At 36.8% G+C, this 26,771-nt stretch overlaps 2 protein-coding genes across 3 annotated transcripts; one reads left to right on the top strand and one right to left on the bottom strand.

Moving 5' to 3' along the window:
• Positions 1-201: 201 nt before the first annotated feature.
• On the bottom strand, positions 202-6,519 carry LOC106881064 (small ribosomal subunit protein uS3B). 2 transcript variants are annotated; one of them, XM_089361789.1, is made up of 6 exons: positions 6,092-6,519; positions 1,883-2,107; positions 960-1,054; positions 675-862; positions 352-537; positions 202-256 (listed from the first exon to the last, which is right to left on the bottom strand). In XM_089361789.1, the coding sequence occupies exons 2-5, from the start codon at positions 2,060-2,062 to the stop codon at positions 353-355; spliced, it is 648 nt and encodes a 215-aa protein (XP_089217915.1). In that variant the 5' UTR covers positions 2,063-2,107; positions 6,092-6,519; the 3' UTR covers positions 202-256; position 352. The 2 variants fall into 2 exon arrangements, with proteins under 2 accessions (XP_089217915.1, XP_089217914.1); XM_089361788.1 differs by lacking the exon at positions 6,092-6,519 and adding an exon at positions 5,265-5,517.
• Positions 5,588-24,956, top strand: LOC106881063 (cathepsin O). The gene is made up of 9 exons (XM_014931275.3): positions 5,588-5,776; positions 10,855-10,951; positions 12,686-12,806; positions 14,267-14,323; positions 15,681-15,837; positions 16,469-16,584; positions 19,035-19,201; positions 21,251-21,343; positions 24,297-24,956. The coding sequence occupies exons 1-9, from the start codon at positions 5,588-5,590 to the stop codon at positions 24,338-24,340; spliced, it is 1,041 nt and encodes a 346-aa protein (XP_014786761.1). The 3' UTR covers positions 24,341-24,956.
• The last annotated feature ends 1,815 nt before the right edge of the window (positions 24,957-26,771 follow it).

A 26,771-nucleotide genomic window follows, 5' to 3' on the forward strand; every position in this document is an offset into this window, starting at 1 on the left:
CCATGAGGAAATACTACCTTGCTTGCAAAACAGGTGAAGGTTGATGACAGGAAGGGCGTCCAGCTGTAGAAAATCTGCCTTGATAAACCCATGTAAGCATTGAGAAAGAGGATGTTAAAACAATGATGATGATAACATGGTAATATCAAGCAAATAACATGTTATAATGACTAATTAGCAATTAATAAACTACAGAAGACATTTTAAACTCTTCCAAATCGTTTATTTATCCATAAAATCAGCTTTTGGAGCCCACCTGGAAGAGACAAGAAATACACATCAGTCACAATATTGTAATCAATGTCAGAAAATACAAATGATATAAAACTAAAGAAAGAAATCAAGACTGACTTTATGATGAAACTGGGGGAGCTTCTGCAGGTGGTTTAACTCCTTTATGTTCACTGTATGGGGTCTGTACTATTACTTCTTCTTTTGGTTCAACAATACTAACATGATCTGGTAGAGGACGTTTAGGTCCTATCTTGCCATTGGGATCAAATGGTAACATAATCTTCACTTTAATTCCCAACACACCTGGTAGCAACGGGAGAAGAAAATATATTAGAATACAGTGTTTATTTATACAATGGTAGAGAGGAGAAAGATTTAAATCCCCAACTTTCTGGGCAGAATAAGAAGAGAAACAAATTGTTTGAAAAGGATCCACTGACCTTGCCGAAGTAACACATGTCTGACTGCTGTATCGATATAGTCATTTACTGGGTCACCACTGTGGATCATCAAACCATCAACAAATTTCATAGATTTGGCTCTCTGACCCCGCAATTTACCAGACACGACAATCTCACAGCCTTTAGCTCCAGACTCCATGATAAAACGAAGGACACCATAGCAAGCTCTGTAAAGACACAACATTAAACATGAGAGTCAACATCATAACACCACCACCACAATGAAGTATATTTAGACAGAATATAAACACCACTTCTACTCACCTTCTTACTGGTAGCTGACCAATTAATTTGTATCGTAATGATTCACATTGAGCTATGGCACACAAACCACGGGTGGCCACTTTTTCAGCATACAGCTGCAACAAAAAATAAACTTGAGGTTAGCTTTATTACTACTACTATTTCCACAGCTCATGTTAGTAAAAGACTACAACTGCACTCAGATGAAGAAATGTGAACATATTTGATACATTAAGGGAAATATTGTCCAAAATATTTCACTCATATGTCTATGAAATGATGGTAAAATATCTTGCTTTAAGGTAAGGCAGCAATATCATCTGGAAAAAACCAAACCGCTGTGGCCCATTGAACATGGAAATTGAAGTTGACATCTGACAGACTAACCTTTCACAGTATTACAAGCTAATTAATGCATAGTAGTCAAAAAGACTATACAAACGAATGTTTCTTCATCAAAAGTCCTCAAGATGTGGCTATTCCATACAAATTTAGCTGGCAAATTGACACAGTTAAGATGAAACAAAACCCATTTCTAAATGCATGCAGTTTAACCTATGGAGGCTAATCTTGAATACACACATATCCAACACCCCAGATACTTGACAAACTACACTATCAAGGCATGTATTTAACGAATCAGAGTAAATTAAATCTATTTACTTCTTGTTAGACACCACAACTGAACATAACAAGGATAATTCTAACCCTGACTATATAGTTCTATACCTCTTTGTCAATTGAATATGAAAGTTCAACATTCAGATCATCATCATCTCATACAGATTGGTCTGCTTACACCCACACCTCATTATCGTTTAATTTATCATAGAAGAAAGCCACAATATTTACAAGACTATCACGAATAGACAAAACCCACATCCTTTCACAATAAATTACTGATGTCCACGTTCAATGATAAAAACAAAAACAGAAAAACTTACCTCAACTGAACCTTCTGGGAAACGAAACCGTTTCTGTACAACAGATGTCAATTCTCTGATCCGTCGTCCTTTCTCTCCAAGAACATTCTGGGTTCTGGTGGCCAAAATAATGATCTCGGTTCTGGTGGGAGTTACACGGACTTCAACACCACTGTAGCCATCTTCTGACAATTCCTTCATGAGGAAATTGTTCAGTTCGGCACGGAACACACCATCAGCCACAAACTGAAAATCAAAAAAACAAAATGTGAATTAGTGACAAATACTACATATAACACCCCATTATTAATAAATTACACATCATACTTTCACAAACACAAGTCTTATACACAAAGACAAAGGATTTAGACAGAGAAACCATATTGTTTTGAGTGTATGTAGAGACAAAGAGCACAAATTATTGTAAAATTGTAGATCAGGAGTCATACTGCTAAGCAACACTAAAACCTAAAAAAATATAAAAAATATCAAGTGATATATATATAGATATGTAAGGAGAATGAGGAGAGAGAATTTGAACATTCAAACTTTGTTTATTCATAATAATAGTCCGACACGTGTTCCAATCACACCAACTGCATATTCACATGCACCGATTTATGCACTATTAGTATGATCTCTTCAGGGTAGAGAAATTCGGCATCTGCCTGCATATTATATCCCTCTTCCTACTTACATATATACAGGGTGGGACAGAGAGGACGGATGTTTTTGAAATGGCTATTACTCAGCCCCAGGGAGAGGGACATATGTCCGACAGGTACCATTCGGTCCATGGTGTCTTAACATTTCCAGGTTTTCTGACATACCTTGGCCCGCTCGGTCCTGATTTGTCCATGCTTGTGAAGCCTCCTCAAGGCACATGTGTATGCACATAAGCCCCATACACTGGATGATTTGAAGGAAGCTATTCACATGGAAGTTGCCCAAATCGACAGAGCAATGCTGGAGAGAGTGGAGACCAACTTCCAAGAACGCCTTCAGAAATGCACCAATGAAAACGGACACCACATGATGGATGTTGTTTTCCACTCTTGATTTTGACAAACGCTAATTCAATACAAACACATTGATGTCAATAGAATTTGTTTGTAGCTAAAATTGATGAGTTTGTGAATTTTTCAAAAACATCCATCCTCTCTGTATATACATATATGTGTGTGTGTGTGTGTGTGTGGAGGCACATGGCTTAGTGGTTAGGGTGTTGAACACATGATTGTAAGATTGTAGTTTCGATTCCCTAACTGGGTGATGCATTGTGTTCTTGAGCAAAATACCTCATTTCACATTGCTTCAGTCCACTCAGCTTGCAAAAATGAATAATTTTGTGACAGACTGGTGTCCCATCCAGGAGGGAATATATATATATATATATATATACACAACAGAACCCATGAAACTGGCCTTATGAGCCTGTGGGTTAGGAAAAACCTTTGATATTTTTTTTTAATGTATATGCAAGTGTGTGTCAGATCTGTCTCATAAAGCTGGTAAATGAATGTACTGTAAGCCCACTTTTTTCCCCACAAAGTTTACCCCTCGTCTTCTAGCATAAAGTTGGCTTTGCAAACTGACATTGCAACCTCAACAGTGTTGGTGGCACAAAAAAAAAAAACACCAAGTTTATACTGTAAAACGGTTGGCTCTAGAAAGGGCAACCAGCTGTAGAAACCATGCTAAAGCAAGCAATGGAGCATAATGCAGTCCTTGGGCCCATCAGATCCTGTCAAACCTTCCAACCTATGCTGACTTTCTTACAATAATGAGAACCAAATAAATGTGTCATCTTTATTTGTATATTTAAAATCTTGGCGGAGATTTGCAGTAGCCATCCCAACTTCATGGGGTAGGAAAAGGGCACTAACCATACTTCATTGGGGTATGTTGCCTCATCAACAGGTATTCACGCTAACCATGTTGAATGTTTTGGAGGAATTACAAACGGAGCTTTCAGAGGTGTTGGGAAAAGATACAAAGTGTAAAACCATTGCAAACGAATGAATTTAACGTATTTGTCAACTGTTTACATGGGATGAAGTATTTGAAGAACGACCTCAAGAAGCAGAACTTCTCAGACGAGATGTCGAAGGACCGAGATACCTGGTGCCTTGCTGTACTCAAGAAGACCCTCTCTCAGCAGCAGAAGTGTTAAAACCGGCCCCTCTGGTGACGGTACCACGTAAAAAGTACCCGTCACTCTGTAAAGTGGTTGGCGTTAGGAAGAGCATCCAGCCGTAGGAGCCAAGTCAAATCAGACTGGAGTCTGGAGCAGCTTCCCAACTCTGGTCAAGCTGTCCAACCCATGCCATCAAGGACAAGGGACGTTAAATGACGATACTGATACTACACTACACAAGAAACGACATGCTGTTTGATACTTTTTCTAGAAATTACAAAAAGAAAAGGTGAGCGCGAAATGTCAATTGTCTCGCTACAAGGTCGCACTACCTGGAATAAAAAAAGCGGTACATTTTTACTAACTCCCTATCAAGCAGCACTTCTGTCTTGAAAAGAACAGGTTGGACACTGCAATTCTAGCTCTATAAAAAGTCAGGTCAGTCACGATTGGGACGCCTTTGATTATAGCTCTGATTGATCAGGAATGAACTGGGGCCAAAAACCATCACGTATAGAATGGTACACTTCCATTTTCAAATTGTGGCTTCTTCATAGTGTGAGAAATATTAAAACATTTCAGTTTCACTGCAGTCTAGAGGGAACTAATTATAAAAACATGTTGATATGGGCCGTCAATAATCTACTATAGCCTCGGGCCGACCAAAGCCTTGTGAGTGGATTTGGTAGACGGAAACCGAAAGAAGCCTGTCGTATATATGTATATATATATGTATGTATGTGTGCTTGTGTCTGTGTTTGTCCAACCAACATCGCTTGACAACCGATGCTAGTGTGTTTACGTCCCCGTATCTTAGCGGTTCGGCAAAAAGAGACCGATAGAATAAGTACTAAGCTTACAAAGAATAAGTCCTGGGGTCGATTTTCTCGACTAAAGGCGGTGCTCCAGCATGGCCACAGTCAAATGACTGAAACAAGTAAAAGAGAATCGGCGACTCAAAAACATTAATAGTGCAAGTATTTAAACAAAAGTAGTTTCATAATTAGAATAGATTAGTTTGAGTAATATTGGAGTTAATTGAAGGTAAATGGTAAAAAAAAAAGATATTTCAAAGAGGAAAGTTGGAGAAATATTTCATTGCCATGTGAAATTATAGATTAACAATCGCGAGGAAATCTGTAAACATCGCAACAACGATAGGATGAAAGGAATATTAAAATTATCAGCCATAATCTACGATCTCTCAAACATAAAATAAAATAACTTTGATAAAAATAAAACATGTTTAATTATAAATCCACATACTTTTCTCTTTTTAGATATCTGTTTTACGTTCATCTCCGCTACGTAAAGTTTAAGAGAAACCACCGCATTCAGTTAGTGCGAGACAAAATATTATTCTGGTTACTAATCACATTATTAATTCTTTTAAAAATTGTTTAATCTTAATTATAAATTTAGAAAATTTATTATGCATTTACAAAGAAAAATCAAATATTTTTATAATTAAAAAAAAATTGCCCGGTAAGATTGTAATGTAGTTCCGGTTGATGTCAAAGGTCATAGGTTAAATATTGTTTGAATGACATGTAGCGAGATATTTTCATTTCAACATTTGAGAAATAGAAATGTCGTCTCTTATCCCACCGACAATTTTATCGTTTTTATTGTGTGTTGCGGCAATTTACTGTACTGCCAAGAATGTCTTACCATCAGAAGAGGATTATTATTTTCTATTTAAAACATTTGTCAAGAAATACAACAGATCTTATATAAACGACACAGCGGAGTTCAATCATCGGTTTATTATATTCAAGGTAAGAAAGCTGGTGTGAGAAATGAAATTACTTCCTACTAGTTATTCGATTGAGAATAGTTCAATGAGTGTCTGCTGAAAATCTCACTGATGAGAATAATTGGATGGTGCAGTAATAAGGTATTTTCCGGAATTTTTTCTTTTTTTTTTTTAGAAATGCGTAAAAAAATACGGAGATTATGATTCTGAAAAAAAATTGTTTGAAAAATTTCAAGTCCCCCCCCCCCAAGCAGGCTATTTACATGCTAGAAATAACAGCCAAATCTCACAAAACTGCGATAACATAAAGCAAGAAATGTGTAATCAATCTACTCACCTTTCTGCAGAGATTTCTTTCAGAGTAATTTCTCGCAGTAATATGAAATTAGAGGGGTTTTTTTTCTTCTTTTTTTAATTTCAGAAATATATGAGTTTTGTTGAGAAGTGTGTTCAGGGAAGCCGTTGGTCCCGAATTAAAAGACGGCTGAAGTATGTGACTGGATCATTGGGCGACATGAAATGGTCCCGCGTCGATGAGTCAATGTATAGAGAAATGAATGGATTTACTGCGAAGAAAAACTGAGAATTTCTATACATTTCTCGAACACATTGCGGAAGTTTATCCTCCCTAAACTCCATCAAGCACGGCTTCCCCGAACACACTTCTCGACAAAACTCATATATTTCTGAAATTAAAAAAAGAAAAAACAAAAAACCCTCTAATTTCATATTACTGCGGGAAATTACTCTGAAAGAAATCTCTGCAGAAAGGTGAGTAGATTTATGTTATCGCAGTTTTGTGAGATTTGGCTGTTATTTCTAGCATGTAAATAGCCTGCTTGGGGGTGGGGGAATTGAAATTTTTCAAACAATTTATTTTCAGAATCATAATCTCCGTGTTTTTTTACGCATTTCTAAAAAAAAAAAAAAATTCCGGAAAATATTTTCAAATAAGGAGAGGGGGGGTGTCGAAATTTTGAATTTGAGATTTTTGAAAATTTTTTTTCAGAATCGGAATCTCCATAGCCTAAAACGTGGGATTCCGTAAAAAAAAAAAAATAAGGGGGGACAGGTTCAGATTACATATAGTCCATCTGGACCTGTCGTGTTGGTGGCACGTAAAAAGCACCCACTACACTCTTGGAGTGGTTGGCATTAGGAAGGGCATCCAGCTGTAGAAACTCTGCCAGATCAGATTGGAGTCTGGTGTAGCCATCTGGTTCGCCAGTCCCCAGTCAAATCGTCCAACCCATGCTAGCATGGAAAGCGAATGTTAAATGATGATGCTATTTTGTCTTAAAGAAAATGTGAATTCTGGCGTTTCAATCAGGTTTCTTCCTCAGAAAAGTCCCATCGGAATGTTAGAATCTGTCCATCACAGCTGTCAAATGACTCCAGTTCTGCAAGCTTTAACTAATTTTTGCTGATTCAGGCCACTACTAGCTTGTTTGAATTCCAGCTTTTCTCTCTTCTCTTTGCAGTTCATGTTGAAGGCACTATTCTATCTAGGTTGAGTCAGTGTTGTTGTTGAAAGTTTGTTTTGACATGATTGTTACAGCAAAAGCCTTTGTTTTGATTAATTTTTCAATCTAAAGTTATATTATATACCTCGATTCTCTTTTACTGAAACTATTTTATAAACTCGCTTAAAACACATACACATACTGCAAAATTTAACACACCTGATAAATATTTTAGTGATAAAAAAAATCATGAATTTGAGATATAGAAGTCATTGTACAATTGGTAATCTTGTAATAATTTCCTTATCAACAAATAATTTTTTAAAATGCATTGTCTATATCTTAGGTGGTTTAGTATTTGAACAAATATTAAAATCTCTGTTCTGTTTGTATTAGTGTGTCCCATCCACTTGTCACACCAAACTGTAATTCTCCTATGTCACCCAAGTAGCAAGGCATACACTTGTTGCTCCACACTACCATTCCGATATCATACAGTAGAGTACCGTTCTTGTATCACTCTATACTACTCACTATTCTCATATCATACAATAGATAGACTATCATTCTCATGTGCTTCACCTGAGTACTATGTCACATAATAAAGTACCATTCTTATGTGTCACCCCACACTGATCATCAAGTCACACAACAGATTGCTGTCCTTGTGTCATTCAAAGCTATCGTTCTCATGTGACATAATGAAGTATCATTCTTGTGTTACTCCAAACTACTGTTCTCTCTTGTCACTCAATAGTTAGAGTACCATTCTGACGTGTTTCTGCACACTTCATCCCTGAAGACTTGATATTCCCATCAGTGTCTAGCCATATACTTCTTAGTTGAAGAAAACTGATCTAAATAAAAACCTTTCCCAGTTATCTTATCTCTTCAATTTGCTGCTGTGCAGGTGGTGTGTAAAAAGCACCATTTGCTCATGGCTGATGTCAGTACTGCCTGACTGGCCCTCATGCTGGTAGCACGTAAAAGCACCCACTACACTCTAGGAGTGGTTGGCATTAGGAAGGGTATCCAGCTGTAGAAACTCTGCCAGATCAGATTGGAGACTGGTGCAGCCTTCTGGCTTGCTGGCCCTCAGTCAAACTGTCCAACCCATGCCAGCATGAAAAGTGGACGTTAAAAGATGATGATGATGATAATGATGTATAATGCTTAAAAAGCCCAGAAGTATATCAGAAGCAGATGAAAGTGTCCAGTAGTGGTGATGGAGTGATTATAAATGGATGAATATCGTATTTACAGTATAAGAATTCTAAGTGATCACAAAAGTTGCTTTAAGGGGGTGCATACTTAGAACACAAAGTGGCCCTATTGCTCATTATGTTATGGGGATGTAAACAAACCAGTACTGGTTGTCAAGGAGTAATGGTGGGACAGACAAATCCAGAAGTCTACATCAAGAATCTCATATGAATGAAGGTCTTGATTTGTATATTTGGTACTTCAGTGAGCCATCATGTTAAGCCTGAAGTAGATCTTAACACATAAAGTGCAACAGGCCACGGTCATGGCCCAAATAGATGTATTTAATTTATGGGCGTTTGTTGGGGTCTAATGTCACTCAAATGCTCCTATACCCCCCAGAATGCAAGAGGACTAATAGTTCAACTAGTGACTTTTCAGATTATATAAAACTTGCCACCATTCTATACTAAGAAGATATTTTAACTATTTTTTGTTTTTTATGTGTGGTAGTCTCATTTTCATAAAATATGCTCAGCAGTCCATGCTATGTTAAGTGCAAACCCTAGCGTTTTATGGGTTAATAATAACACTACATTAGTCCATGTTCCATATCAGCCTGAAAAATGAATGTAAAAACATTATGGTGATGATGATGATGATGATAAACCTTGGTGTAAATGAGGTCATGTTTCTGAAAAGGTAATATTTTGTTGAAGGGTTGTCATATGATTAATATTAACAAAACTTTTTAAAATCCTCTTGTTCAGCTGTCTGTTGTTAATGAGAGCAGCTGATCTCTTTTCAAGTTGGTGAAGTGGACAAAAACAGAAGGCAGACTTGTTAAACAAAATAGCAGGGAATCTATCTAATATTAAACTATTGTTGAGTTGTTGTCGTTATTGAAGGAAATTTTTGACATTGCAAGTCCATTGAATAAACTGATAAGAGATTTGAGAAATGATGTATGTACAACATGAGGCGCACACATGGCTGTGTGGTAAAAAGCTTGCTTCCTAACCATATGGCTCTTGGTTCAGTGCCACTGTGTTCCACCTTGGGTAATGTGTCTTCTACTATACCCTCAGGCTGACCAAGGCCTTGTGAGTGGATTTGGTAGATGGAAACTGAAAGCAGCCCATCACATATGTGTATGTGTGTGTGTGTGTGTGTGTCTATTTCTCCCCGCTGTTGCTTGGCGACCAATGGGCATGCTGACGATTCTGCCAGCTCACCACCTTCACATATGTATATGTTGCCTGAGGGGTACATCACACATAAAAGCTACAAAGAAAATTTTGCCTCTAATCTCAAATGGTAGCTAATTAAATCTGGCTGAAACAGGTATAGTACTGATTAGCAAGAGAATTATAAGTAAGATTAGTAAAATCATTAGAAAGATAACCAGACCAAAACAATGGAAGAAGAGCAGAAAAGCAGTGCAGTAATTTGCTGGTTTAAAAATATTTATTTCTTTATTACCCACAGGGGTCTAAACATAGAGAGGACAAACAAGGAGAGACGAAGGGATTAAGTCGATTACGTCAACCCCACTGTGTAACCGGTACTTATTTAATCAACCCCGAAAGGATGAAAAGCATAGTCGACCTTGGTGGAATTTTGAGCTCAGAATGTAAAACCAGTTCAAAACCATTGATTTTTATCCTTTGATCTGTTAAAACCCTTGGTTTTGTCTGAAGATTCTGTAACATAAAAGTCTTAGACATAACCATTATAATATCTGCAAGAAAGATTCTGCTCTTAAATAAAGATTCTACTTAGGTCAAAAGATCAGATTCCCATAATTTCGTTCAGTATTTGTATGAGGTCATTTGATAGATAGTGAAGTTGTTAAAATAAAATACCAGTTACATACTGGGGTTGATGTTATCAACTTATCCCTATCTTCCCCTCAAAATTGCTATCCTTGTGCCAAATATTCTTTTCTACTCTAGGCACGAAGCCCGAAATTTTGGGTGGTGGCAGTTGATTAAATCGACCCCAGTACGCAACTGGTACTTAATTTATCGACCCTGAAAGGATGAAAGGCAAAGTCGACCTCGGCTGAATTTGAACTCAGAATGTAAAGACAGACGAAGTAACGGGGACAAAAAATTCTTTTCTACTCTCGGCACAAGGCCTGAAATTTTGGGGGAGGGGGCCAGTTGATTAGATCTACCCCAGTATGCAACTGGTACTTAGTTTATTGACCTCGAAAGGATGAAAGGCACAGTTGACCTCTGGCAGAATTTGAACTCAGAACTTAAAAACAGATAAAATACTGCTCAGCATTTTTCCTGGCATGCTAACGTCTCTATTACCCTGGCCTTGTGGCAAATATTAAAACCAGTATTGTATACATTGTTACTAATATCCATTTGATGTATTTTTTCTTTTTTTTTCTTTTTTCTTTTTGCTTCTGCTGCCATTGTAGCAAAATGTGAAAAAAGTGTCAAATATGGAAGTCTTTTCTGATGGTGCACAGTTTGGAATCACAAAATTTTCAGATCTTACAGAAAAAGAATTTACAGGTAAGTCTCTAAATTAGAATTTTATAATATCGTGTGACTAATTTGGTTGAGTGGAGAAACTGTTGGTGCAATGTGAAAAGTGTTTTTACCATTACTGATTTTGTATACTGGTCACTAAAACATAAAGAAGTGCTGATCACAGAAAATGGATGGAAGTTGTGGATACATGTACGTTCAGAATACATGTACATTCAGGATACATGTCTGTGGTGTATCAGGACAACTACCCACTGAAGACAATTACCCACTGAGGACAATTACCCACTAAGGACAATTATCCTGCCCATTGGACAATTACCCCCGACGACAACTGCCCCCTAGGACAATTACCCCCCCCCCCCCACCTTAGTTGATTATCCCTCTCTCCAATATATTAAGAAGTTTTAAATCATCATCTGTTGTCCTCAGGGGTAATTGTCCTGGGAGTAGGGGGTTATCCATGAGGGGTGGGGTAAATGTCCTAGACTCATCTGTGGAGTGCTCAGCCACTTGCACTATTAATTCTGTGAGTGGGCTGTTCCATTGATCAGATCAACAGGAACCCTTGTCGTCATAACTGATGGAGTAGTTGCTGTTGTGGCTTCATCATCATCATCATCATCGTTTAACGTCTGTTTTCCATGCTGGCATGGGTTGGACGGTTCGACTGGGGTTTGGGAAGCCAGGAGGCTGCACCAGGCCCCAATCTGATCTTGCAGTGTTTCTACAGTTGGATGCCCTTCCTAACACCAACCACTCCAGGAGTGTAGTGGGTGCTTTTTACAAGCCACTGGCACAGAGGCTAGAGGAGTTGGCATCGACCACGACCGGATGGTGCTTTTTATGTGCCACCAGCATGGAAGCCAGTCAAGGCGGCACTGGCCTCGGCCATGTTTGGATGGTGCTTTTTACGTGCTACTGGCGCAGGGGTCATGACTACAATTTTCATTTGATTTGATTTTGATATTGATGTTGATGTACTTGACTCAATAGGTCTCCTCAAGCACAGCATGTTGCCCTACGATCCAAGGTACATTTGAGTGGGCTGGTTATGTGACACTGGTGTAGGTTACAGCTGTGAACTCACTTTATTTGCCAGGTCTTGTTGTCAATAAATAAATGCTATAGGTTCCACCCAGTGCACTGGTTTCCCCATGGGCTTATAATACTCCTAAGGCAGTTCTTTTTTTAAAAGCAATATCTTTGTGGCTATAACATCTGGTTTTCCAAGCCAAAAGATACGAGATGGTCCTTTAACCCTCCAGCATTCAGATTATCCTGTCAAAATGCAATGCTTATTGGTTCACATTGTTTTGAACTTGCATTTTCTTGTAGCTCCAAGATTTTGATGATGATGTTAGTGTTTATTTTTAGAATGACATTGTAAAGTAGGTGTGAGAAGCTGAATATGACTAGTTTGAACATAGAAAATGTAAAATATTTGGGCCTGATATGGTCAGTTTAAATGTATAAAGGTTAAAATATATTGTTATATTTTGGGATGGTCATTTATTTATTTTTTTCTTGCCAAAAAACACATGCACTGTATATTCATTCTTCATTTCAGATTCATTATTGTTCTTATTTTATGTCTTTGTCCGAAAATCTTTTGTCACACCCCCTGTGACCTCTTCAGCAACTCTCCATCCCATGGTGTCTCCTCCCATTCTGTTTAGTTTGTTTCACATTAGGAGTCTTACAAAAACAAGTGTTATTCTAAATAATGAAATAACATTTGTTTCTCTCTAAACACAGAACTATACTTGAAAGGATTGAAAGGCAAGCATCCCCTTCTCAAGTCAAGCCAACAACCTCCAAATTCCACCACACCAATGCAGAATATCCGTAAATTGAAAATCCCACTTGCTATGGACTGGTAAGATCATTTCTCTCTTCCAATACTGTATGACTATATTGTGATGTAAATCTCTCTAATGCATATTGTATATCTGTATATCTATATATTGTATATCTCTATGTTGTACATTGTATATCTGTATGTTGTATATTGGATATCTGTATATCTGTATGTTGCATATTGTATATCTGTATGTTGTATATTGTATATATTGTATATTTGTATGTTGCATATTATGTATCTGTATATAGTTATTGTATGTCTGTATGTTGTATATTTGTATGTTGTATATTTGTATGTTGTATATTGTATATTGCATATCTGTATGTTGTATATTGTGTATCTGTATGTTGTATACTGTATATCTGTATGTTGTATACTGTATATCTGTATGTTGTATACTGTATATCTGTGTGTTGTATATTGTATATCTGTATGTTGTATATTGTATATCTGTATATTGTATATCTGAATGTTGTATATCTGTATGTTGTATATTGTATATCTGTATGTTGTCTATTGTATATTTGTGTGTTGTCTATTGTATATCTGTGTGTTGTCTATTGTATATCTGTGTGTTGTCTATTGTATATCTGTATGTTGTCTATTGTATATCTGTATGTTGTCTATTGTATATCTGTATGTTGTCTATTGTATATCTGTATGTTGTCTATTGTATATCTGTATGTTGTCTATTGTATATCTGTATGTTGTCTATTGTATATCTGTATGTTGTCTATTGTATATCTGTATGTTGTCTATTGTATATCTGTATGTTATCTATTGTATATCTGTATGTTGTCTATTGTATATCTGTATGTTGTCTATTGTATATCTGTATGTTGTATATTGTATATCTGTATATTGTATCAGATCATCCCATAAGTTCAGTCTGATTTTACCTTTTTTAAAATTGAATGAAATTTAATAGTATTTTAGAATGTCTAATGGAATTCAAAAAATTATTTTTATGCATTTGTGTACATTTAAACTAATTTAAATATTATTTTACAGAATAATAGAATTAAAATTTCTTTGATTAAAACCCTTTCTAACCTGGAAGTATTCAAAGAGCATTTAAGGCACATAATGCTTTATGAGTACAAAAATGGAAACTCTGCAGCCGAAGCGACTCGAAACATACACTCAGTTTATGTGAAAGAATGCTTAAATGAAAGAACTTGCAGCAGATGGTTTGCAAAATTCAAAAGTGGAGATTTCAGCCTTGAAGATGAAGATTGAATAGGATGTCCAGTTGAGTTTGATGATAAGCTCCTTGAGGCATTACTTGAAGAAAATCCTGCATTATCAGTTGAAAAATTGGCAATAAAGCTTAGTTCAAACCATATAGCTGTTCATCATCATCTTCAACAACTGGAAAATTTCCTAAACTTGGAAAATGGGTGCCTCGTTAATTGTTGTATATGGTATATACAATTATTGCATATGGTATATGATTTATCCTTTTCTCATTCCAGGAGGAAATCCAAAGCCGTCACAAAAGTGAAGAATCAGGGATCATGTGGAGCTTGTTGGTAAAGAAATGCTCAAGTGATTATTGTCTTTGCTGTTGTTTGTACCACCGCCACCACCACTGTCACTATCATCACCATCATAAGAGTTCAACAGCACTTTTCTCACAGAAAAACAATAGTGACAGCAAGTTACATTTAGCATATGGCTCTACCAAGTTGAATTATGTTTTTGCCACTTGACCCCTGCTAACCTTTTGTTTTCGATAGAGAGTGAAATTAACAAAACAATAGACCTTCCAAAATACCCATTGTTTGGATAACAGTATGTCTCTCTTTCTCGTTATCTTGTGATAGTTATACATACAGAAGATTCCCAAGCAAAAATTAGTGAATAGAGACCAGCTGGAGATGGCCACAAGCAGACAGCCATTTGAGACAAATGGCCAGAGGGAGAAAGAAACTTACAATCAGCTACTATGAGACACAACATCCCTTGACTCTCTAACTTTCACTAGCTCACCTTCTTTTCTCTACAACATCACTCTGTCTCTATCTTTCTTACTGTTAGAATTACAGATGTGTACACACTTATATAAGAAGAAATTAACTTCCTTAACCTGGCATGCTTTTCCACTTATATTATTACACACACCTTGCCTGTTGAGGCATGGCATAATATTAAGCAACAGTAAATAAATAAATTTGAAGTCAACATCAACTTTGATCACTGTTCTTCTTTCATCTTGCACATCTGCAACAGCAACACCCATTACAATCGCTAACTACCAACACTCAACATATACCATCACAACTACCGTTACAACTGGTGACCACTGACATCACCTAACATACTTGCTGGTTCTGGTCAAACCGTCCAACCCATGCCAGCATGGAAAACTGATGTTAAATGAAGATTAATGATGATGATGATTGTTTTGATTAAATCATGCATTATCTTGTACCTTTGAGATTTCAATGGCATGTTTGTTTATTTTTACAATGACATTGTAGGGTAGGTGTGAACGGCCAGATCTGGCCAGTTTGAACATAAAACAGGTAGACTATTTGAGCTGGTTTTACACTTTACCATTTAAACTGGCTGTATCCGGCCAAAATATCCTGTTCTGTATCCATACTGGCCATATCTGCCCCCCCTCCCACCCGACAATATTATTCTAAAAACTAACAGTTGTCTCATAAAAATCAGAAGTCTGTAAGACAGCGCATGACTAATTCTAAAAATGTGAATAAATATGCATTACATTTGACAGAATAATATGAATATTAACGGTTAAAACCTGAAGAGTTAAAGTGGAGTTTTCTGCTTTTTCTCTTTTGAACCATTTTTTGTTTAGATTTTTGTATTTATGTTGATGTTAATTGTTCTGAGATTCTTGTAATGTTTCCATTGATGCAGGGCATTCAGCTGTGTTGAGACAATGGAGAGTATGTGTGCCATTATGAAGAATATATCTGCCCCTGAATTATCCGTACAGGAAGTGATTGACTGTACTGGTGAGAGTCTGGGATGCCGTGGTGGAGATACGTGTTCTACATTACAATGGCTACAAAAGGTTACCCTTTTATTTTTATCTGACTTATTTGCACACCATTTTTGTTGTTGTCATCATCATCATCATCATTTAACGTCTGCTTTCCATGCTTGCATGGGTTGGATGATTTGACTGAGGACTGGCGAACCAGATGGCTACACCAGGTTCCAATCTGATCTGGCAGAGTTTCTACAGCTGGATGCCCTTCCTAATGCCAACCACTCCGAGAGTGTAGTGGGTGCTTTTACGTTCCACCGGCACAAAGGCCAGTCAGGCTGTACTGGCAATGGCCACGCTCAAAATGGTGTATTTTATGTGCCACCTGCACAGGAGCCAGTCTGGTGGCACTGGCAACGACCTCGCTCGAATTTCTTTTCACGTGCCACTGGTAACGATTATGCTCAAATGGTGCTATTTATGTGCCACTGATCACAAAAAACACAAATTTCACCACTTGCAAAGTAAACACAACGGTGTTATTTGGCACATTGCCTCATGAAAGTCTCTGCCAGCTTTCACTGTACACCCAACCATGTACTGCCATCTGTTGGCATGCTACAGAACTAGTTTGGGAACATTTTGATACAGTTTCTTATTTTTCTTACATTTTCAAAATATTTTGTATAACATTTTTATATCTATTTCTTTGTAGAATAACCAGACAGTGGTCTATGAATCTGCTTATCCTCTCAAAGATATCGATGAATCATGTCGTCCTATTAAAAAAGATGCCCCAGGTGCTCAAGTGATAGAATCTACATGTGACAAGTAAGCATTGGTAGAATTGGTAGAAGTAAAGTTCTGTGAAGGAACAGGGTCCAGTGGTTTGGGTGTTGCCCTCACTATCGTAGGGTCATAGTTTTGATTCCCGGATCAAGTGTTCTTGAGCAAAACACTTCATTTTACGTTGCTTCAGTCTGCTCAGCTGTAAATGAATTCCAACATCAGCTGGGGTAATTGACTCAGCGACAGACTGTTCAGCAGGGGCTTTTGTAACCCCAGTAACTTAAATGCTATGGAAACCAGATCAAGCTTCAACTTTATGGGCTCTGGGGTTCATGAAAAAAAAAAATTAAAGAATGAATGTTGAGAAATAAAGTATTGGACTATCTGGTCATAAGTCGAGAGTTCAAACCTGATGCAGGTGTCTTTGTGTTTCTTCACCATATTATCAGGAATAGCTGCTAAATCATTTGGTAATGTTCCTTACCCTATCTGAAAGAAGGTTTCTCTCTTTTTTTCATAATGTGAAACTTAGCAATGGCACTTAAAAATCACCTCATAATCTCAAAAACATTTATGAATTACACAATCACAGTAGATATATTTATATAAATTATCATCTTATCAGTAAAATTAAGCACTTGAAACCACTCTCTTATCAGTATATATTTACATACTTGAACATGTTTTATCGATGTATTTACACAATTTAATCTCTGTTAGTTATTTCTAGCATATATTTTTCAACATTTATCTCACCATAACCTTGAAAAGATGAATGCCATTTACTAGAATATTTAATATATAATAACTGAAACATTGATATTTTATCCATCCATCTTGTCTGCTCATTATTCCTGAAAGGGTCATGGAAGTAGAGTTCTCAGGCTCCTCTTCCATAGGGTCCTATCAAAAACAACCATCATTGCACTTTCCAGCTGGACTCCCAGGCATAACCACCTAGGACTATGGATATTATCGAACCATCTCATTCTGGGTCTCCTGGTGGTTGATCCAGCTTGAAGAATCTATCATGGGATTCTTTCCTGTGACATTCTAATCCCATGTCCATGGAACCAGAGCTGTGACCTCTCAATGCACAGCTGTAGTGGCTCCACCTGGAGAGACTCCCTGGTCTCTGAGTTCCGCACCCTGTTGAGCGACGTCACCCAGGGGATCGTTTGGCAGAACCCATGTCGTCAGCTTATATTCACAACTGTACTCTTTCAGTCATTATCCAACATTCATGACCACAGGTGAGGATAGGCATAGAAGGTGAATTGAAGTTAAAGAGTTTTATTCCAGATGGAAATATTGAAGTTTACACAAACTAAGAATCAATAGAATTTTCATCATTATTTTATCAACATAAATTAATAATTAGGGTTTCAGTTAATCTGTTTGCCTTAACAAAACACTATCGATAGAATTTCCATTATCATTTCATCAACTCAAACTGAAAGGTCAGTCAAATTTCCATTACTGTTTTTTTATCTTTATTCATCATCATCATCATTTAACATCCATTTTTCCATTCTTGCATGGATCAGTCTGAATTTATTGAGGTAGATTTTCTATGACTGGATGCCCTTATTGTTATCAACTCTCACCTGTTTCCAGGTAATGTAATATTTCTCAGTATCTAGATATGTTTTCTGCGAAAGATTGGAAATGAACAATACCACCTTTATGACTGTGATGCTTGTTTATAACACAATGTCAAAACAAAGGTGTGTGCATACGCACACACACATGCACATGCGCACATACCCCCCCCCCCCACACACACACATGCACACCAGCTCTGTTTGCAAGGCTTTGGTTGGCTGGTGTTATAGTAGAGTTACACTTGCCCAATGTACTGCACAGTGAGATTGAACCCAAGACCCATCGGTAGGAAGCAAGCTGCCCAACCATATGACCTTGGGCTTATTCTTTTACATTTCTACTTGAGCATTACTATAATAACTAGGATGGATTATCTCGGTATCTCAGTTTATATGCCTTATTGTGACAGACATCCAGAACTTTGTCCCTGCTTGCCTTCTTTGATTAAGTCAGGTAAAAAAATAAAAAAAACAAAAGGAAAAACAAGGCAAGCTCTAAAACGTTGAGTTCTACCAGACCACAGTGTATCCATCCATCTATCCATCCTCTTCTCTGCCCAATACTCCTGGGAGGATCTTGTGGGTAGAATCTTCAGCCACCCACTTGTTTGCTTTCTTTTTCAATTAACACTATGTCTGGCTTCCTATTCTCCATCTCATCGTCACACTGAATCATAAAATCCCACAGGATCTTTGCATTATCATTTTCGATGATTATTATTATTATTATTATGACTATAAGCATGAAAACCAAGTAATGAAATGGAAGATAGCAAGTCTGGGTTTTTGTTTTACCACACTAATAAAAGCAAACACAGGAGGATCTGTCTTTATTCTTTAGAGATCTGCTAAGTTGTTTCTGAATGTTATTTGGCTTTCTTTTTTCAGCTTTGTTGGAAAAGAAGACAAAATGTTGCTCCATCTTGCCCAAAATGGTCCATTGGTTGCTGCAGTGGACGCCTCAACTTGGTCCAACTACCAGAAAGGAATCATTAGATACCACTGTGAGGCTACTAACAATCATGCTGTCCAGATTGTTGGATATAACATATCAGGTGACTATATTCTTCTATACACGCTTCTTTTCTCTCTTTCTCTCTTCCTACCCCATCTCTTTGTTGCTTCTTGCTTCATCTTTCAGTGGATATATAGATGTCAGTTAGGTGGTGTGGCTGGTGCTAAATCCATTGGGGTATTTTGTGTGTAATAGCAATTTCAGGGTCTATTAGGCAAGGGAGATGACTCTAAGGATCATTATTATTATTGTTGCGTGAGAGAGCAACGCATGCTATCAAAGTGACACTGGGGTACAAATATACAAAACCCAGTATACCCATCATGACTACCCATAAGGGTATACCAGGTACATGTATCACAATCATATGTACATGACATGGTGATCTCATATCAAGAAAAACAGCGCATGACCTTGCAAGTGGGGCCCAGTTAGAATTTTCTTCAGATCAGGTAGTCCATCCCACTCAAAAGGTCCCCGAATAAGAGGCAGGGGTGATAATACTAAGGGTTATTTTTTTTTAAAAAGTAATGGAGCAGTAAAATATGAGGTCTGGATTGTAACTCAAAATGTTCTAAGAACGGAAGAAAACTTGAAGCTTCTTGCTGATGCATATTAGAATTTCTCATATTTTTTCACTTATCCTTAGAGTTTCTAATTAATGTTGAAACTTGCATTTGTTCCTCAAGTTCAGAATGTATCTTAATAAATGACGTCTGAGTTCCTGAAATTGTATATATGCTGGTTATGTCACAATTTAAACTAGTTGGCCATTAAGCCAATAATCTAATTATTTATACGTTTATTGTTAACACCTTATCACTATAGATAGTAAGACTTGTTATAGGCGTCTACTGACTAATGGGCATGGGATCAGACTTATATAATTTTGTGATGGGATGCTAGGCACGAAAGATTGAATCTTTTTGCAGTAATGATTGAAAATTCAGCGAATTTACATATGGTAAACTAACTGATTTTAATTGTACTTTTTATCAAAGATTCAGTAAAATTTGTGATTATTTGGAAATATGTGATACTAGGTTTAAAAAATTCCTGGCAATGCTTATTCTTATTTCTATGTTAAAAGAAGTATTATATCATAGTGCTCATATTTTTCTACTTGATTATTTTCAAAAACCAAAAAAGAAAAAAAAAATACTTAAGAAGACACAATAACCCTTGCATCATAAACCATAAGACTGCTATTAGTAATATTTATACGCTAACAACTTTATGATTATGTACAGTGTACAGGATACATTTATTGAGGCCCTCACCACAAGAGAAGTTATCATGTCTGAAGCAGAACCAAAGAGTTCTATACGTTCTATGTTGCCTCTGTTCATGTATTTACACCAGAGTTTTGTCTCATGACCAGACAAAAGTGTGAGGGAGGGAAGCTTCTTAATGGATGAGAACCAATAATTAGTTGTACAGTTCTATATTTAAGAGATGAGGAATTATTTACATTTGATATTTGTCCTCATCTTGTTTGTTGTTAACACAACGTTTCGGCTGATATACCCTCCAGCCTTCATCAGGTGTCTTGGGGAAATTTCGAACCTCGGTTCTCATATGGTGTAGTGGTTAAGAGCGTGGGCTACTAACCCCAAGATTCCAAGTTCCATTCTAAGCTGTGACCTGAATAATAATAATGATGATGATGATGATGATGATGACGACGGTGGCGACGACGACGAGAAATACCTTAGGAATGAGAACTCAGGTTCGAAATTTCCCCAAGACACCTGATGAAGGCTGGAGGGTATATCAGCCGAAACGCTGTGTTAACAACAAAGATGAGGACAAATATCCGTCAGATGTAAATAATGTAAATAATGATTGGTTGGTAGAAGAGATAGAATAAAGGAAGCAGGAAAGAGAGAGGGAGAGGTAAGAGAGTGAGGGAGAAACTGTTACACAAGTTATAATTAAGAGATTGAATAAGCAGTATGAGCAGCTTGATGGGGAGAGAGAGGGTGACAGAAGAGATGATCGAATGTGCTAGAATTAAAGCCTGACTGACTGCCATACTCTTAATTATATTCTATTGACAATAATGTTTTCTGTTAATTATGAATTACAGGTGAAGTACCATATTACATTGTGAGAAACTCTTGGGGTAATGACTTTGGTATTGCTGGTTACCTTCACATTGCTGTTGGAAGCAACCTTTGTGGTAAGAATTTTTGAGTTTTAACATTGATGTGTTCTACATGGAATCTGATGTATGACATTTATGTAGAGTGGAATAAACTAACTTGGGTTTAGCCATCTGTGTATCATACAGACAAGATTGTGCCGTTTTCATTTGAGATAAAATCATTTACAGATGTGCTGTATTAAAGATACAATGTATATCAGAGGGAATTGAAACATCATCCTGGCAGTGGCTTCTGAAAGCACCAGATGCATTTCAACCTTCTTAGGCTTTATGAATCATGTGTATTTGCAACCATATGCTTAGTTAATATCTATCACCTCCGATCCATTGGAAACAGTAAATAATACTCGCATTTTTTAGTATTGAACTGCATATTATTTTGCTCTGCCCACTTGTATATTGCGTATATATATATATATGTAATATATATATATTTATTTGTGTGTGTGTGTATATATATATATATATAATGTATGCACGTAAAAAACACCATTTTGAGTGAGGCCATTGCCAGTACCGTCTGACTGGTCCTCGTGCCGGTGGCACGTAAAAGCACCCACTACACTCTCAGAGTGGTTGGTGTTAGGAAGGGCATCCAGTTGTAGAAACTCTGCCAGATCAGATTGGAGCCTGGTGCAGCCATCTGGTTCGCCGATCCTCAGTCAAATCGTCCAACCCATGTTAGCATGGAAGGCGGACGTTAAACGATGATGATATATAATGTATATATATGTATATAATGAAAGGCAAAGTCGATCTCGGCAGCATTTAAACTCAGAATATAAATGCTGCTATGCAGTATGCCCAGCATGCTAACAATTCCATCAGCTTTCTACCACAACACCTATCAAATAATGATGTAACATGCTGCAGTGTGAACCCAACAACCGTGAAATGTTAATGCAATGTAAAACTACGCACATCTAACAATTGATGTGTCTACACCACAATTATGTCCACAGATGGCCTTGCTCAGTATGTAGAAAAGGAGTAGGTAGTAACTCTATAAGATGTACCCGGTGCAAGCTATGGACACATAAGAGGTGCAGCAACATCAAAGGCAGGTTAACTAGCAAGTTAGTTTTTGTTTGTGGCAGACGTTCAGGTGCAATAAAGACTGTAAACAAACAGGAAACAACTTCTATCTCATTCCAGGGTGAAAAACTAGAGGTAGTCGATAGCTTCCGCTATCTGGGCGACCAAGTTAGTAGTGGGAGTGGGTGCGCTGAAAGTGTAGCTGCTAGAATAAGAATAGCCTGGGCAAAGTTTAGAGAGCTCTTACCCCTGCTGGCGACAAAGGGACTCTCATTCAGAGTAAAAGGCAGACTGTATGACGCATGCGTACGAACAGCCATGCTACATGGCAGTGAAACATGGGCTGTAACTGCTGAGGACATACGTAAGCTCGCAAGGAATGAAGCCAGTATGCTCCGTTGGATGTGTAATGTCAATGTGAATACCCGTCAGAGTGTAAGTATCTTGAGAGAAAAGCTGAACATTAGAAGCATCAGTTGTGGTGTGCAAGAGAGACGATTGCGCTGGTATGGACATGTGGTGAGAATGGATGAGGATAGCTGCGTGAAAAAGTGCCACACCCTAACAGTTGAGGGAACCCGTGGAAGAGGTAGGCCCAGGAAGACCTGGGCTGAGGTGGTGAGGCAAGACCTTCGTACATTGGGCCTCACCGAGGCGATGACTACTGACCGAGACCTTTGGAAATGTGCTGTGCGTGAGAAGACCCGGCAAGCCAAGTAAGATCGTTGCCAGTGCCCCTGGACTGGTTCTTGTGCGGGTGGCACATGAGATGCACCATTTTGAGCGTGGCCGTTGCCAGTACCGCCTGACTGGCTCCCGTAGGATTTTCGAGCGAGATCGTTGCCAGTGCCCCTGGACTGGCTTGTGCGGGTGGCACATAAAAGACACCATTTCGAGCGTGGCCGTTTTCGTGCGGGTGACACGTAAAAGCACCCACTACACTCTCTGAGTGGTTGGCGTTAGGAAGGGCATCCAGCTGTAGAAACTCTGCCAAATCAGATTGGAGCCTGGTGTAGCCATCTGGTTCACCAGTCCTCAGTCAAATCGTCCAATCCATGCTAGCATGGAAAGCGGACGTTAAACGATGATGATGATGACGATGATGATGATGTCTAATAGCTGTGTTTATCGTGAGTTCCATGAAATTGTCATAGTTTTTGTGCCTGTGCTACTTTGAAGTTAGAGCATGTTGTTGTTGTGTTGATAAGAGTAATGTAATTGTAGTGCATTATTTACAGGAACAAGTAGTATAAGGCAGCGATCTGGCAGAATTATTAGCACATTGGACCAAATGCTGAGCGATATTTCTTCTGGTCCTTTATTAAGTTCAAATTCCACTGAGGTTGACTTTGCCTTTCATCCTTTTGCGATCATCATCATCATTACCATTTAACATCCATTTCCTATGCTGGCATGGGTTGGACAGTTTGACAGGAGCTGGCTAGCCAGAAGACTTCATCAGCTTTCAGTGTCTGGTTTTGGCATGGTTCTTATGGCTGGAAGCCCTTCCTGACACCAGACACCCTGGAATGTGGACTGAATGCTTTTTACATGCCACCAGCACTGGCAAGGTCTGTTTTGGCATGGCTTTTATGGCTGGAAGCCTTTTCTAATGCTAACCACCAGTTGAGCGTGGTGGGTTGGTGTAATCAATTAATCCCTTCTCCTAATATTGTTGGCCTTGTACCGAAATCTGAAACCATTATTTATATGAATGTAATGACATTATGTTGATTATTTGAAGTGATGTGGATGTTGCTGCAAGTGTCACTGACCACTTTTTGAAGCAATGCCTTTGCTGTCATGTTTGCCATATTGTTTCTTCGGTCAGGTAGCTTGGGGGGTTTCTTCTTGATAATTTGATCATTTATACTTTTCTTCCCGTAAAAATATATTTTGTTATTACAGATTGTAATTTCCTCTTTTTACGCAGGTTTGGCCCAAGAAATATCAACGCTACAGATCAAAATTGTATGAACCAAAGACAGGAGACTTGTTCCAGGACTAAAGCATATCAGTTACTGTAGTTTGACCAATATTTGGTTCTCACGAAACATAATTTTATATCATAATGATTTAAAAGTATTATCATTATTATTAGTATCATTAATAATAATAATAATAATAATAATAATAATAATGTTAATATAATAATGATTAAACTTTTTTAATATAAACTTAAAATATAAAACGAATAAAAAAAAATCTACTTTTGTAGCTTTGTTAGAAAATCAGACTCCATTTTCTCACAACATATCATTATGAAAACATGAACAGTATGATAGCAATAAAAATATTAAAAAAGAAAAAGATCAGCGACAATATTATAAAAGAAATAACAAATAAATTTTGGTATTAAATGAAGTTACTCAACAGAATGGCAATTATAGCTTTCTTTTGATGCCATGATGCCATGCACCGATATTTTTATGACCAATTTCATGTCTCTTTGCAGTAAAAAATGGCTGTTTTTGTAAATTTCCAATCTTTTTTTTTTTTTGAGTCAGTTTCTCAGAATATTTAATTTTATATAATTATTTAAAAAAATCTCATCAAAGATCAAGTCTTTCTTAAATAAATATTTTAAAATGTGTGTGATGTTTTTGTGTTTTTGTTTTTTGGAGAACATTTTTAGAATTGTTAGAAACAAAGTATAGCTTAACAGAAATTTAGTAACAAAAAGGTTAAGACAATAAGATGTGATTTGAGGAAGAATGCCTACTACTTTTAGCAGGTCAAGTGACTGTTAGAGACTTTCTTGTTAGCTTCTTCATTTACTCAACACCTGTTAATATGGCTTTGATAAGACTGATACCTCTCCACACATCATAATTCAGTGTCATGTCATCTGTGAATTCCAATGTTCTCCAATCTGACTTCGTTCCTTCTGTTTCTCATGTTTGGTCTGTTAATACTTTATCAGTGTTTCTCCAATCATTGTCCTTTTGCTCCAAGACTTGTCATTCCTATATTGACTTGCTTGGTGATTCTTTACCTGTTATATCAGTGGTTCTCAACCACTTTTTACCTATGGACCCCTTTTGATTACTATTTTACTGTGGTGGACCCCCATAGCCATTGGTGTTTAAAAACTAGTTATATACATACTTCTTTTGAAATTCCTCTTATTGTACACATGTTCACTTGTGTAGGTTTGCAACAACACTCTCTGACAGAACATGTTTCAGTGGCCAGAAACATGCTGAACTATGTAAAGCATTAGAGAAAGAAACTGGCACTGGCCACATTTGGATGGTGCTTTTTACATGCCACTGGCATGAGAACCAGTCAAGCGGACCTGGAATCTGCCACGTTTAGATGGTGCTTTTTATGTGCCACCAGCATGAGAACCAGTCAGACAAAATACCACTAAGCATTTCACCCTGTGTGCTAACATTTCTGCCAGCTCACTGCCTTTGCACATATGCATATTGTGATAGTGACGAAGTTGATAAAAATATTATAGAACAAAACCTTTGGCATTCAAAGACTTACTTTTGATTTTTTAGGTCCTGATTTAAAATGTGTCTGAATTAAATTTACCTTTCATTCTTTAAGTGCTGATAAAATTGGAATCAACCCTTATATTCACATCACATTCTACAAATAATTTAGTGTCTAATTAAGAAGTTAATTATTTAGGGTTCATATAGTTTATAATTAATATTATAATAAATCCTATGATATCATTATTTCCTCTGCCTAAGCGAAGGCGGAGGTGTTGTTTTTAAATATTACCTTGTTTGGAAGTAGGTGAGGGTTGGCGATAGGAAAGGCATCCGGCAGTAGAAAATTCCACCTCAATGAATCCCATCGAACCAATGCAAGCATAGAAAACAAACATTAAGATGACAATGACGACGACGATGTAATGATGATGATGATGATGAGGAGAAGGAGGAGGATGTGAAAGTAGATATCCTTGCATGTATAACAGTATTCTGTATCCCATAATATCATTGGATATATATATATATGTATATATATATATATATATATATATAAATGTATGTATATATATATATATATAAATGTATGTATATATATATATATATATATATAAATGTATATATATATATATATATATATATAAATGTATATATATATATATATATATATATATATATATATATATATATATATATATATATATATATATATATATATATATATATATATATATATATATATATATATATATATATATATATATATATATATATATATATATATATATATATATATATATATATATATATATATATATATATATATATATATATATATATATATATATATATATATATATATTATATATATATATATATATATATATATATATATATATATATATATATATATATATATATATATATATATATATATATATATATATATATATATATAT

Source organism: Octopus bimaculoides, chromosome 13 (genome assembly GCF_046866305.1).
Source record: "Octopus bimaculoides isolate indiv1 chromosome 13, ASM4686630v1, whole genome shotgun sequence".
Lineage (NCBI taxonomy): Eukaryota > Metazoa > Mollusca > Cephalopoda > Octopoda > Octopodidae > Octopus > Octopus bimaculoides.

Bases quoted from the DNA above. Each gene is read 5' to 3' on its own strand.
- LOC106881063 (XM_014931275.3), top strand. From the start codon at position 5,588: ATGTCGTCTCTTATCCCACCGACAATTTTATCGTTTTTATTGTGTGTT. The intron at 12,807-14,266 runs GTAAGATCATTT...TTCTCATTCCAG, and splicing joins ATCCCACTTGCTATGGACTG to GAGGAAATCCAAAGCCGTCA. The intron at 14,324-15,680 runs GTAAAGAAATGC...CCATTGATGCAG, and splicing joins GGATCATGTGGAGCTTGTTG to GGCATTCAGCTGTGTTGAGA.
- LOC106881064 (XM_089361788.1), bottom strand. From the start codon at position 5,297: ATGAACGTAAAACAGATATCTAAAAAGAGAAAA. The intron at 2,108-5,264 runs GTATGTGGATTT...TTTGATTTTCAG, and splicing joins AGATATCTAAAAAGAGAAAA to TTTGTGGCTGATGGTGTGTT. The intron at 538-674 runs GTCAGTGGATCC...CGTTGCTACCAG, and splicing joins ACATGTGTTACTTCGGCAAG to GTGTGTTGGGAATTAAAGTG.